General features: G+C 37.9%; 1 gene segment (V, D, J or C); it reads left to right on the top strand.

Moving 5' to 3' along the window:
* The first annotated feature begins 2,127 nt into the window (after positions 1-2,127).
* On the top strand, positions 2,128-3,447 carry LOC141570370 (T cell receptor alpha variable 2-like). The segment is given in 2 exon segments: positions 2,128-2,406; positions 2,563-3,447. Coding segments are annotated over 2 exon segments (360 nt in total).
* The last annotated feature ends 9,652 nt before the right edge of the window (positions 3,448-13,099 follow it).

Here is a 13,099-nt window from a genome sequence, read left to right as displayed (position 1 = left end):
GCCGTGTTGGAATTTAGTATTTTATTTGGAAGCTTTTGGGGTCACAAATATAAATAAAATGTCTCTGTTGGACTTAAACAATCATCACAATTAAAAATATCCCAGGACACACAGAGAAAAGATAAGGGAAAAACTTAATTTCTTCTCACCTGGAAGACTATTTAAAAAAGAAAAAGATAAGGAAATGATTCAAGCAATCATCTTAAAATGAGAAAGAAAAATACTTAACTCGTTGGAAGTATGTGTTCAAATAACCACACCCCGGAATGAAGAACATCTTTCAGTAACGAGAAGGCTTTCCAAGACTGCAGTTATTTCCTCTGGATTGCCTTCGCAGTCTATGTGAACTGCTTAAGAATGAGAAATTTCAACAAGCAAAGCGCATTAAGTCTCTTCAACCTGTGGGTAGCTGTGAAGATCGCCTGAAGAGGCTGCTTGGGGAAGTAATTTTGCGTCAGTTCCTGTATGGTCCACTAGGTGGTGCACAAACAAGCTCCTTAATGTATAAACTTAGAATTGCCACACACCTGTTTAATTCTTCTTTTCAAATAAAATCTCATGAAAACCTGTGTAAAGCAATCAAGCAAGAAGGAGAACTATTAAGCCCTGCATTAATAAAGAGTGGATAGTGTCAGGCTAGAAAATGAGGATAGGTTCCATCCAAAAGAGATCATCTCCAAATGCAGCTTTTGGGTCTTCCTTGACCCAACTTCTTTTGGATACAGAAAACTATAAAGATTTTCTTTTTCTACTTGTCTAGAGACAACCTTGGATGCAAAGGATCAATTTTTTTTAAATTAAAGTTTATTGGGGTAACAATTGTTAGGAAAGTTACATAGATTTCAGGTGTACAATTCTGTATCAAATCATCTATAAATCACATTGTGTGTTCCCCACCCAGAGTCAGTTCTCCTTTCATCACCATATATTTGATCCCCTTTACCCTCATCTGCTACCTCTCCCTTACCCTTTGGTAACCACTAAACTATTTTCTGTGTCTATGTGTTTTTGTTTCTCATTTGCTTGTCTTGTTCTTCTGTTGTTTTTGTTTTATATACCACATATCAATGAAATCTTATGGTTCTCTGCTTTTTCTGTGTGACTTATTTTGCTTAGCATTATACTCTCAAGATCCATCCATGTTGTCACAAATGGTCCTATTTCATTTTTTCTTACCGCCGAACAGTATTCCATTGTGTATATATACCACAACTTCTTTATCCATTCATTTATCGAAGGACATTTTGGTTGTTTCCATGTGTTGGCCACCGTAAATAAAGCTGCAATGAACATCGGTGCACACGTGTCTTTATGTATAAATGTTTTCAGATTTTTGGGGTAAATACCCAGGAGAGGGATTGCTGGGTCATATGGTAATTCTATTCGTAATTGTTTGAGGAACCTCCACACTGCCTTCCACAGCGGCTATACCAGTCTGCATTCCCACCAACAGTGTATGAGGGTTCCTTTTTCTCCACAGCCTCTCCAACACTTGTTACTATTTGTCTTGTTGATGATAGCCATTCTAACTGGGGTGAGGTGACATCTCATGGTGGTTTTTATTTGCATTTCTGATTATTAGTGATGTTGAGCATTTTTTCATACGTCTATTTGCCATTTGTATTTCTCTTTGGAGAAATATCTCTTGAGGTCCTCTGCCCATTTTTCAATTGTGTTGTTTGTTTTTTTGTTGTTGAGTTGCATGAGTTCCTTATATATTAGCCCCTTATCGGAGGCACTGTTTGCAAAAATCTTCTCCCATTCAGTTGGTTGTCTCTTTATTTTGTTGATGGTTTCTTTTGCTGTGCAGAAGCTTTTAAGTTTGATATAGTAAAGGGTCAAATTTTAATGAATATATTTATATAGCAACTTTGGTACCTTAAAAAAACACCCTTTCTCTCTTCTAGAGAAGTTACTAAAATTTCATGATCATTATTTTTCACGTTAGTATTTCATTATGATCACATGTGATAAATTCAGCATATTTTTGTGTGAATATATCACTTTAATATGAATAATGTAGCAGTCTCCCATCAATTACATGACTTCTTCTGACAATGTTAGGGAAGGAAACAAGCTTCTCCAGTGATTAAATTTTCACAAGTGCAGTGACCTCTGAAAGGCTACATTCCTTCCTTGTAAGAAAACCTTCTCAGAACAAAGGACAGTTGAAGCCACTGTTAAGCAGCCTCACAGCTGCAGTCACTCTTCTATAGTCTGCAGATTCTGGCTGATGATGTCATTGACAAAAGGAAAAAAAAAGAAGCAAAACGGGCCTTACGTGAGCTTCCTGGTGAGCATCACACTTACAGCTGAGGCCTGAGGCCAGCTGAGGTGTGGCTATGGCTTTGCAGAGCACTCTGGAAGCGGTGTGGTTGGGGCTTCTCCTCAGCTCCCTCTGGAAGGGTAAGTAGGCTCTTTCTGGTATTAGAAAAGCATATGCCATTATCTTAAAGTTTGGGCTAATTAAAAAAAACAGATTAATTAATAGTCACTGTACCTAAAATGTCATTAACAAGCAAATAGCAGCATGAAGCTCACAGCCTTCTTTGTTTCCTGCAGTTGCAGAGAACAAGGACCAAGTATTTCAGCCTTCCTCCGTGGTATCTTCAGAGGGAGCTGTAGCGGAAATCTCCTGCAATCACTCCATATCCACTGCTTATGACTTCTTCTGGTACCTTCACTTCCCAGGACTTGCACCAAGACTCCTTGTAAAGGGCTCAAGGCCATCTCAGCAGGGCCGCTACCACATGACATATGAGCGATTCTCCTCTTCACTGCTCATCCTCCAGGTGCAGGTGGCAGATGCTGCCACTTACTACTGTGCTCTGCGGGACACAGAGGCACAGAACCCATGAGGAGCTGAACAGAAACAGGGAGATCACAGCCTTTGAGGAGGTGACCTAGAGAGGAATAGCAACTGCTTCTCCTTTCTAATTTAGTGTTCTCCAACTTCCCACTTGTCTCTAGTATCAGAAGAATTTTGAGTCCAGACTCTATATCATGAAGCTCTCAGTTCTTCGGTGACAAGGAGAAGAAAATCCACAGGAGAGTAAAATTCCCCTCACTCTCAAGTCCCTGGAATCTATATGTTTGTGTAGATTCCCGTCTCTAATGTGTACTTTGAACAGTTCCCATTGGCTTATATTTCTCTAGAAATATAATTCCTAGAACGTAACAACACACCTGAGATGTAGCTTGAACTCGTAGTAAACTACAAGGAAACGATGAGAAAACTCAGTGTGTGTGAGTGAAAGTATTACACCCTGAGAAACTGAAAAATTCTCTACAGTTCACTGAGATAAGAGGGCCATTGATTTATGATCCCTTTTATTCAGAGTTAGAAGAGCAAAAGGTCAAATCATGGATTTTCCCCCTTTTGTTGAGAATTCCATAATTTGTATGAAAAAAATGTTTTTTAGTTGGATTTTATTCTTTGTTAAAGTTCACAGAAAAAGCACTGATATTTCTCGTTGCTCCAACACTTTTATTTTGTGTTGATTTTTCTTTCCTGCATCTAAAATAAATACAATCTATTTTCAGAGTCTGATGTTCAGAAGGGCTTTCTTGTTATGAGTCATACCTGTTGTCTTCTGGGAAATCAGTAACATTACAGAGTTCTGATGTTTATAAATAGTTTCTTGAGAAAGGCAGTAGGCACTCTGGGAGAAATACCTGGAGTCTCAGATTGAGGGCCCTTTGGTGCCCTTGTGTTGCGATGTGCATGTCTCAATGGTCATCAAATAAGGAATGAAGAGAGGTACCTTTTGGAGGCAGGAACCCTGGAGGATGGCAGAGACCCACCTGCAGCATTTGGGAAACGTTGCCCATTAACTCACACGTCTTGCATAAGACAGATCTCCAACTAGACATCACTACACCTAGCTTACAATGGTTTGGGGAAACAGTTCATGTGTATTTACTGTGAACTTGAAGGTTCTGTCTATAGAAATTGGAGATTTGGGCAGAACAGTCAGAATGTGGTCCGGATCGGGAGTAAATTGGTGAATTGATAAGGAAAAACGTGAAGTTTCCCCAGAGTATGTGCACATAAATCTGTAAGGCCATGGAAATGAGCGGGAGGCGCTAGAGAAGGTGGATGATCATCGCGTGTTATCAGGGTTTTGAAGGAATTATCTAGGGGCTGTTTTAGTTAAGTGATGCATACTTGTGGGGTCAGCATTTCCTATATACTCGAGTGACAAGATGACCTGTAAAGTTCTGCTTGGCCCATTGAAGTATATATTAAACAATTTTATTATGGCAATAGGGGTACTTTCCAATACTGAAAGGTTTTCTAAAAGCAATGATGAAAGTTGATATTCTGAGTGTAATTTAGTGGGAAGAATGCCTTTGATTTCAGAAAAGTATGAGTTAAAACCTTTGTTGTACACCCGAAATCTATGTAACTTTACTAACAATTGTCACCCCTAAAAACTTTAATTAAAAACAAACCAACAAAAAAAAACAAAACCAAAAAAACCCCCAAAAACCTTTGTTCTATTTCTTTAGGGGTGACTTGAGTAAATTACTTAAATTTCTTAAACTCCACTGTCCTTACATTTAAAATGTGAAATATTAAGAAGAATAAGTGTGACAAGGAATGCAAATGACTTAACATTATACTCACAGTAGTCAATTGATGAATAATTCCTCATTAATGTTGTGAATAAAAGCACAGAAGCAGAATAGCTATTGATGTTATGTTGTTCAATTTTGAAAGCTCAATCAAGACCCCAGAAATCCTTGGGGTGTGCAGGATATTGTGTGAAGGTCCCTGAATCCTTTCCTATCTATGTAGCAATTAAGGAGCATTTCCTTAACTGGAAACTAATGTGAAGACTAAGGTTTTCTACCTTTCAAGACTGAGAGCGTTAAGGATTCTATATCAGTCTTTTCATTGCAAGTGAATGCCCAGAAGTTCTAAGCATATCATAAAACATTCCTCCTTGCAACATGGAGCACACGTGATTAATAAATATGGTCATTTCCTCCCATAGCACCTTTGAGGGGAACCACTAAACAATCAGACATATTTCTAACACAGAAGTAAAGATATAAACCTCCTAAAGAGTTGGTTCATTTATGACTCTTGGATTAATTATTAAATGGTTGAAGACTGACAATATTTGATCCACTTGCACTTCTAGGCATAATTTGTGTGTAGTCTGTACTGTTTTTCTGGGGAATAGAAGTAGAGACTGGACAATTATCTGGAAAATTTAAATAAGGCACTACTAAAGTCTATATTGTTTTATTTGTCTTTCCACATTGATCAAAATGCAGTATTGATGTGCCCATACATGTATTTAGGACACACATACATGTTTGCCTGAGTGGTCAGGCTGCTATGAACCCCAGTGTCAGGGTTTTCAAGTTCTGTGTCGTCTCCAGGTCTATTCTCCACCCTGCTCTGTGCCCAGCAGGCTGACTTCTATGCTCTGCATTGAGTGGGCTTCCTGGTCCTCTCGCTTCTCGTTGTTTGGAGGCATCGGCAGGAGAGCGTGGTCAGGATATTTCTCCTTAAGTTCCTTCCTTTCCTGTATGGAAATCCACAGGTCCTGTCTGGGTCTTCTCCCTGAGTTACAGGTCCCCAGGCTGGGTAAATTCTTCCTCCTCTGTCTCTTCAGGCCCAGGACTGCTGGAGCCTTCTGGCTGTTGCTAGCCCCAGGGTGCTTCACACTCTCCTGGTGTTTCCCTTGATTCTGCTCACACATCTGAAAATATTCCTTCCATTAAACTTTTTTCCAATCGTCCCCCTGAGGTGATTGCCAGGACCCTCAAAGATAGAACAGTAACACTCATCTTCGGCTCTAGGTGGAGAGAAGAAATTTATTACATGTTCCCATTGACCACAGGCCTCTTTGGGACGTGAAGGTTATTGTTTAAAGGTAATTTATATATTTCAATGAAAGACAATTATGATAGGTCCAAGGTTTCAATGATTAACGTAAGAGATGTTTAGCAGAGCTTTCAGAAAGAGCTGCTTTCCACTTCTTTTTTGATTCCAAGCAAAGAGATTTTCTATCCTTTTTGCAAAATATATGTTATGTTTGAATATTATTTAAGGAAAAATAAGGGAAATGAATGAACAGTGTCTTTCCTTAAATCAAATCTATTGAATATTTACTGGGTGAGTCTTATGGCATTTTTTATATAAAACTTTAGCCTGGTACACCTGAAATTAATATGAAATAATATTGAATGTTAACTGTTACTGAAAAATTTAAAAAGGGAAGGAAAGGTGAAGAGCTGTCAGTGGTCCAAATTTCCAAGTATAGAGCAAATAACTCATGGAGATGTAATGTACAATGTAGGGAATATAGTCAATAATATTGTGATAGTGTCATATGGTGTCAGATGGTTGCTGGAGTTATGGTGATCACTTCTTTATGTATATAATTTTTGAATAACTAATGTGTACACGTGAAACTAATATAATATTGTATGCTAACCATATTTTCAATAACAATCTTAAAAAACATAACTTTAACCTGTCCTCTCCTTAAAATGAGCCCTCTATCATCATCAGAATAACTTGAGCTTAAACATCAGGTTTTGCCCCTTACGCACTTTATTGAACTCTATCTTAAGTAGCCTCTCCATGTGGAAAACTGTATCTTGCAACTCCTGCATAGAGCTTTTTGTTTTGTTTTTGTTTTTGCATTATAATCCACTGTAAAAGGACAGATGTGCAAGGAAATGTTCATAAAACCATACCTTCCTTTTTGTCTCCTTAAAAATGTTTCAAGAGAAGGTTCAAATTCTTTTTATATGAATTTAAAGATCATTGTGGAGAGTAGCCTGAATAGATCTAATCTAGAGAAAAAGTTAGCTATCATTTGGTCAAAAAGGTTTGATCAAAAAGGCATGTCTGAATTCTTTCTAAAGAGAATAACACGGTTCTCATTCTTCCTTATCATTTCTCTTCTCTTGCCTCACTCTTTTCTCCTATTTCACCTTTTCTTATCTTTCTTTTTTCTTTTCTTTTCCTCTTCATCCAAAGCTACACTTTTTCTTTTTCTTTCTATTTATTTCCTCATCCTATTAACTATTTTTTATTTCCCTCTTTCTATCTTTGTATCTTAAGAGCATAAACCATTTAAAGCTTGACCCACTGAGCATTCATTTTTCCACTTTGATTCACAAACTCTTGTGTCTTCTAGAATATCCAATTCCCCCTCAATTCCCCGTGCACAGCATAAACGTCCATAGTCTGATCCTGTGGTAAGACCTGGATGCACAGGACCTGAGTCGGTTACCTGACAGTAGTCAGCCAGTCAGTTCTGCGGGTGGGCTCTAGGGGGTGCTGCAGTGTGAGGATTCCTCCTGGACAAGGTGTGGGACAGTCTTGCTCCCCACAGAGGTCTGAGGAGCCTGAACCAAGAGCTTGCTCAAGAGAGAGAAGGCACAGGTGCCAGGAAGCAGCAGGTGCCTGAGGAAGGGTCATTTCTAAAAACACTGCGCTGACACAGGGTTGCTGGGCCCTGATCGAGAGCCAGTGTCTGGGTGGGGCCACATGTCCAGCTGAGGTGAGCTGAAAAGGTGCCTCCAGCCAGCTGAGCTTAAGCCATGGCCTCTGCATGCATCTCCACACTTGCAATTCTCTTCACACTGAGTGAGTAATATTCCCTTCCCATTTACCAATTGCATTATCCACTGACATTCTTCTTGGCTCTTCTACTGATGCAGTGTGGATTACTTTACAGGTGGACTGAGAGCAGAGTCGGTGAGTCAGCCAGATGATCAGGTCACTGTCACCGAAGGGGATCCACTGACTGTGAAATGCATCTATTCGTTTTCTTGGACCTCTTACATGTTTTGGTATGTCCAGTATCCCAACAAAGGTCTCCAGGTCCTTCTGAAACACATCCTGGGGGACAACCTGGTCAAAGGCAGCTTTGGGTTTGTGGCTGAATTTAATCGGAGCCAAATGTCTTTCCACTTGGAGAAACGTTCTGCCCTTGGGAGTGACTCTGCTGTGTACTTCTGTGCTGGGAGAGACACAGTGGTGGGGCTGCAGGGAGAGCTGAACACAAACCCCCAGGTACAGTAAGAACCATTTTCCTGAAGACTTTGTGTCCCTCCACAAGAGGGTGGTGTGGTCCCAGCTTCTGTCACTCATTGTAACTCAATTACAATGTAAAGCCACAGGATTTGTTCATTCGAGAAATATTTCTTGAATCCTTACATGCTTGGTACTGGTTATAAAGAGGTGAAAAATGTTATCCTTGATCCTCATGTACCAGGTGTGAATCCACCCATTTATGACCCATTTGATTCTCACAACTATTACCAGGAGCTTCACTTTACTGATGAAGGAACAAAGGCACTGGGTGTTTAAGTATCTCACTCAAGTCACAAAACTGGTAAAACAGCAAATTGAAATACACGCTGTCTGCCTCTGGGGTGCGTGGTCTCACCACTCCACTTCTCTGCCAGACTATAGGCTCCATGAGGCTTGAGACTGATTTCAGCGGTTATGTAGCCTCAATTTCCAAATCAGTCAATGTAAAAAAAAATTGTCGTTGGTAGGAATAAACTAGTAACTCAGATCAGTTGGTATGTGCTAAGATAGTGAATTACACAAAATGCATTGTGAGACAAGGGTGTAGAGGTAACTATGCTGAGAAGGAAGGTGAGGAGAGAGGTAGGGAGAGAGAGAGGGAGAGGGGGAAAGAGAGAGAGAGACAGGGAGAGAGGGAGAGAGAGAGAGAGAGAGAGAGAGAGAGAGAGAGAGAGAGAGAGAGAGAGAGAAAATAATGTAAGGAGAATTTAAATCAAGGGAGGATTTAAACATGTAGCTTGCTTGTAGCTCCTAAGCTCACATCTTACGTACACCCATGAGAGAGACTGACTTGATGTCTCTCTTCCTCTCTTTCTCTCTCTCTCTTTCTCTCTCTCCAGTTTAGAATATTCTGGGAAGGGTTCTGGTTGATTCCTCTGAGTCAGGTGCTTATCCCCGGACTAACTGGTGGCTGTGCGAGTCAGCTGGTAGGATTAGCTCTGCGTGACTTCCACATTTGGCCAGTTAATGGTGGCTAGGGGACGATTCTACAAAAAGTTAGCAGCTCTATTTTGGTTTAAAAATATATGTCCTAAAGAAATAAATATTTACACAAGTACTTATGTGTGTTTATTTTTTCCAAATGGAGAGCCAATAGGAGGAATACCATGTACTAGAAAATGTGCTCTTGCCCCACAGATTTAAAATAGTACATATACAGTATAACAATAGCCATGTATACCCAGATACATTTTTCTTGTTTATTTTTCAATTACATTTGCTATTCAATATTATATTAATTTCAGGCATATACAATAACGGTTAGACACTTATGTAACTTAGGAAGTGATGGCTCTCATTCATTTATTAAGTTGGTGCAAAGGTAATTGCGGTTTAAAAGGTTAATAATTGCAAAAACCGCAATTACATTTGCACCAACCTAATAGTACCCACCTGACACTATAGATAGTTACTACAATATGTTGAATACATTCCCTGTGCTGTACTTTTCATTTTTGTGACTATTTTTATAACTGCCAGTGGGTACCTCTTAATTCTTTCACCTTTTTCACTCAGCCCCCTGAGCCCCCTCCCATCTCCAGCCATTAGTTTATGCTCTGTATCTATGAGGGTGTTTCTGTTTTGTTTGTGCATTTATTTTGTTTTTTAGCTTCCACATATAAGTGAAATCATATGGTATTTGTCATTCTCTATCTGATTTATTTCACTAAGTGTAACACCCTCCAGGTTCATCCACATTGTTTAAGTGGTAAGATTTCATTCTCTCTCTCTTTTTAAAAACGTATGCTGAATCTTTTAAAAAAAAACCTTTCATTTATTTTAAGTGTGTTTTTCCAGGACCCATCAACTTCAAGTCAAGTGGTCATTTTGATCTAGTTGTGAAGGGCGCAGCTCACAGTGGCCCATTTGGGGATCAAATTGGCAAACTTGTTCTTAAGGGCAGCATGCTCTAACCACCTGAGCTAACCGGCCACTCCTTCATTCTCTTTTATGGCCTAGTATTAATCCATTGTATATATGTATCACTTCTTTATCCAATCGAATATTGTTGGGCACTTCGGTTGTTTCCCATCTTGACTATTGTAAATAACACTGCAATGAACATAGTGCTGCATATATCTTTTCATATCAGTGTTTTGGATTTCTTGGGATACATACTAAGAAGTGGAATTGCTGGTTCATAAGGTAGTTGTATTTGTAATGTTTTGAGGAAACTCTATACTGTTTTCCATACTGGCTGTAGCAATTTGCAGTCTCACAATCAGTACACGAGGGCTCCCTTTTCTCCACATCATCACCAAACTGGTTTTTTGATTTATTGATGATGGTCATTGTAACAGGTGGGAGGTGATATCTCATTGTTGTTTTAATTTTCATTTTTCTGATAATTAGTGATGTTGAGCATCTTACCATATATCATCAGCTATCTGTATGTCCTCTTTGGAGAAATGTCCATTCAAGTTCTCTGCCCATTTTTAAAATTGGATGTTGGGAATTTTTGGTTTTAAGTTTCATGAGTTCTTTATATATTTTGGATGTTAACCCCTTATATGATATATCATTGGCAAATATCTTCTCCCATAGGTTGTAATTTGTTTTTGTTGATGGTTTCCTATTCTGTGCAAAAACTTTTTAGTTGGATATAGTCCCACTTATTTATTTTTTCTTTGTTTCTCTTGTCTGAGGAGGTATGTTCAAAGAAATTTATTATTTTTAACTCTTAAAATTTATTTTAAGTGTGTTTTTGTAGGACCTATCAGCTCCAAGTGAAGTAGTTGTTTCAATCTAGTTGTGGAGGGTGTAGTCACAGTGGCCCATTCCTACCCATAAGTATGGTATGTGCTTCAATATTTATATCTTCTTTAATGTCTAATACTTTTCGAAGTACAGGTCTTTTACCCCTTGGTTAAATTTATTCCTAGGTTGTTTTGTTTTTCTGATGCAATTGTAAATGGGAATGTTTTCTTAATTTCTCTTTCTGATACTTCATTATTGGTGTATAGAAATGCAATCGATTTCTGCATATTGATTTTTGTATACTGTTACCTTACTGAATACTTTGATCAGTTCTAATAGTTTTTTGGTGGACTCTAAAGTTCTGTATGTACAGCATTGTATCATCTGCAAATAGTGACACTTTTACTTCTTCCTTTTCAATTTGGATGCCTTTTATTTCTTTTTCTTGTCAGGTTGTTGTGGTATGGTCTTCCAATATTGTCGAATAAAAGTGGTGAAAGTGGACAGTTTTTTTCTTGTTCCTAAACTTAACAAAAACAGTCTTATCTTTTCCCTATTAGTATTATGTTAGCTGTGGGTTTGTCATATATGGCCTTTATTGTTTTGAGATATGTTCTTTCCATTCCCACTTTTCTGAGAGTTATTATCATAAAACAATAATAAAATCCTTTTTCTGCATCTATATGATCATACATTGACATGATCATGTGATTTTTTTTAACCTTCATTTTGTTTATGTGGTGTATCATGATAAGGATATTGAAACAGCTTTGCTTCTCAGGAATAAATATTAGGTGGTCATGGTGTTTGACCCTTTTAATTTATTGCTGAATTCTGTTTGCTAATATTTATTGAGGATTTTTGCATCTGTGTTCATCAGTACGATTGGCCTATGGTTTGGTTTTTTTTTTAGTATCTTTGTCTGGTTTTGGAGTCACATACTGTTTGCCTTGTAAAATCTATTTGAGCCTTCCCTCCTCCTCCATTTTTTGGAAGTTTGAGAAGGATATGTGTGAATTCTTCTTTGAGTGTTTGGTAAATTTCAATATTGAAGATTTCTGGTTCAAGACTTTTGTTTCTCCGGAGTTTTTGATTACTAATTGCATTTCCTCAGTAGTTACCTGTCTGTTCCGATTTTCTGTTTCTTCTTGATTCAGTCTTTGCAAGATTGTATATTGGTAGGAATATATTTATTTCATCCAGGTTGTTCAATTATGTTGGCATATAATTGTTCATAGTATATTCTCATAATCCATTGTGTTTCTCTGGTGCCAGTTGTTACTTCTCCTTTTTCATTTCTGATTGTATTATTTGGGTTCTCTCTCTTTGTTTCTTCATGATCCTGGTTAAAGGTTTATCAATTTTATTTATCTTTTCAAAGGACCAGCTCTTGGTTGCATTAATTTTTTGTATTGTACTTTTAGAGTCCATTTTGTTTAATTTCAATCTGATGTTTATTATTTTATTCTTTTTACTCACTTGGGTTGTGATTGTTTTTCTGTTTCAAGTTCCTTTAGGTGTAAGTTTAGATTATATATTTCAGCTATTTTGTTTCTTGAGGTAGGCTTTTATTTCTATGAATTTCCCTCTTAGAACAGCTTTGGCTGTGTCTCACAGGTTTGGGATCTCTGTGTTTTCATTATCATTTGTCTCAAGGCATTGTTTAATTTCTCCCTTGATGTCATTGTTAACCTGTTCTTTGGTTAGTAGCATGTTATTTAGCCTCAATTTGTTTATGTGTTTTTCAGTTTTCTGGTTGTAATTGATTTCCTGTTTTGTATCAGTGTGAAAGGAGAAGATGCTTGCTCTCATTTCAGACTTTTTGTATTTATTGAGCCTTGTTTTGAGGCCTATGATGTGGTCTATTCTGGAAATGTTTCATGTGTACTTGAAAAGAATGTGTATTCTGCTGCTTTGGAGTCAAATGTTCTAAAAATATCAACTAAATACTTCTTGTTTAATGTGTCTTTTAAGGCCTCTGTTCCTTGTTGATTTTTCTTACTGGATAATCTGTCCATTGATTTCAAGGGGGTGTTAATGCCTGGTCATATAACTGTCAACCTGCCCCTTTATGTTTGTCAATATTTACTTTATATAGTTAGGTGCTTCTACATTGGGTACTGAAATGTTTATAAGGGTTATACCCTCTTATTGAATCGATCCTTTTATCATTATGCAATGTCCCACTTTGTCTCCTGTTCTACCCTTGTTTAAAGTCTATTTTGTCTGGTAGAAGTATTGCTAACCCTGTTTTTTTTTCATATCCTTTTGTATGAAATATCTTTTTCCATCCCTTTCCTTACACTTGTATATGTCTTTTGATCTGAAGTCAGT

This window comes from Rhinolophus sinicus, chromosome 3, assembly GCF_057876585.1.
Source record: "Rhinolophus sinicus isolate RSI-liver-muscle chromosome 3, RSI-T2T, whole genome shotgun sequence".
NCBI lineage: Eukaryota > Metazoa > Chordata > Mammalia > Chiroptera > Rhinolophidae > Rhinolophus > Rhinolophus sinicus.
Note: the sequence above shows the minus strand (reverse complement) of the source record. Positions and strands in the feature narration are given on the sequence as shown.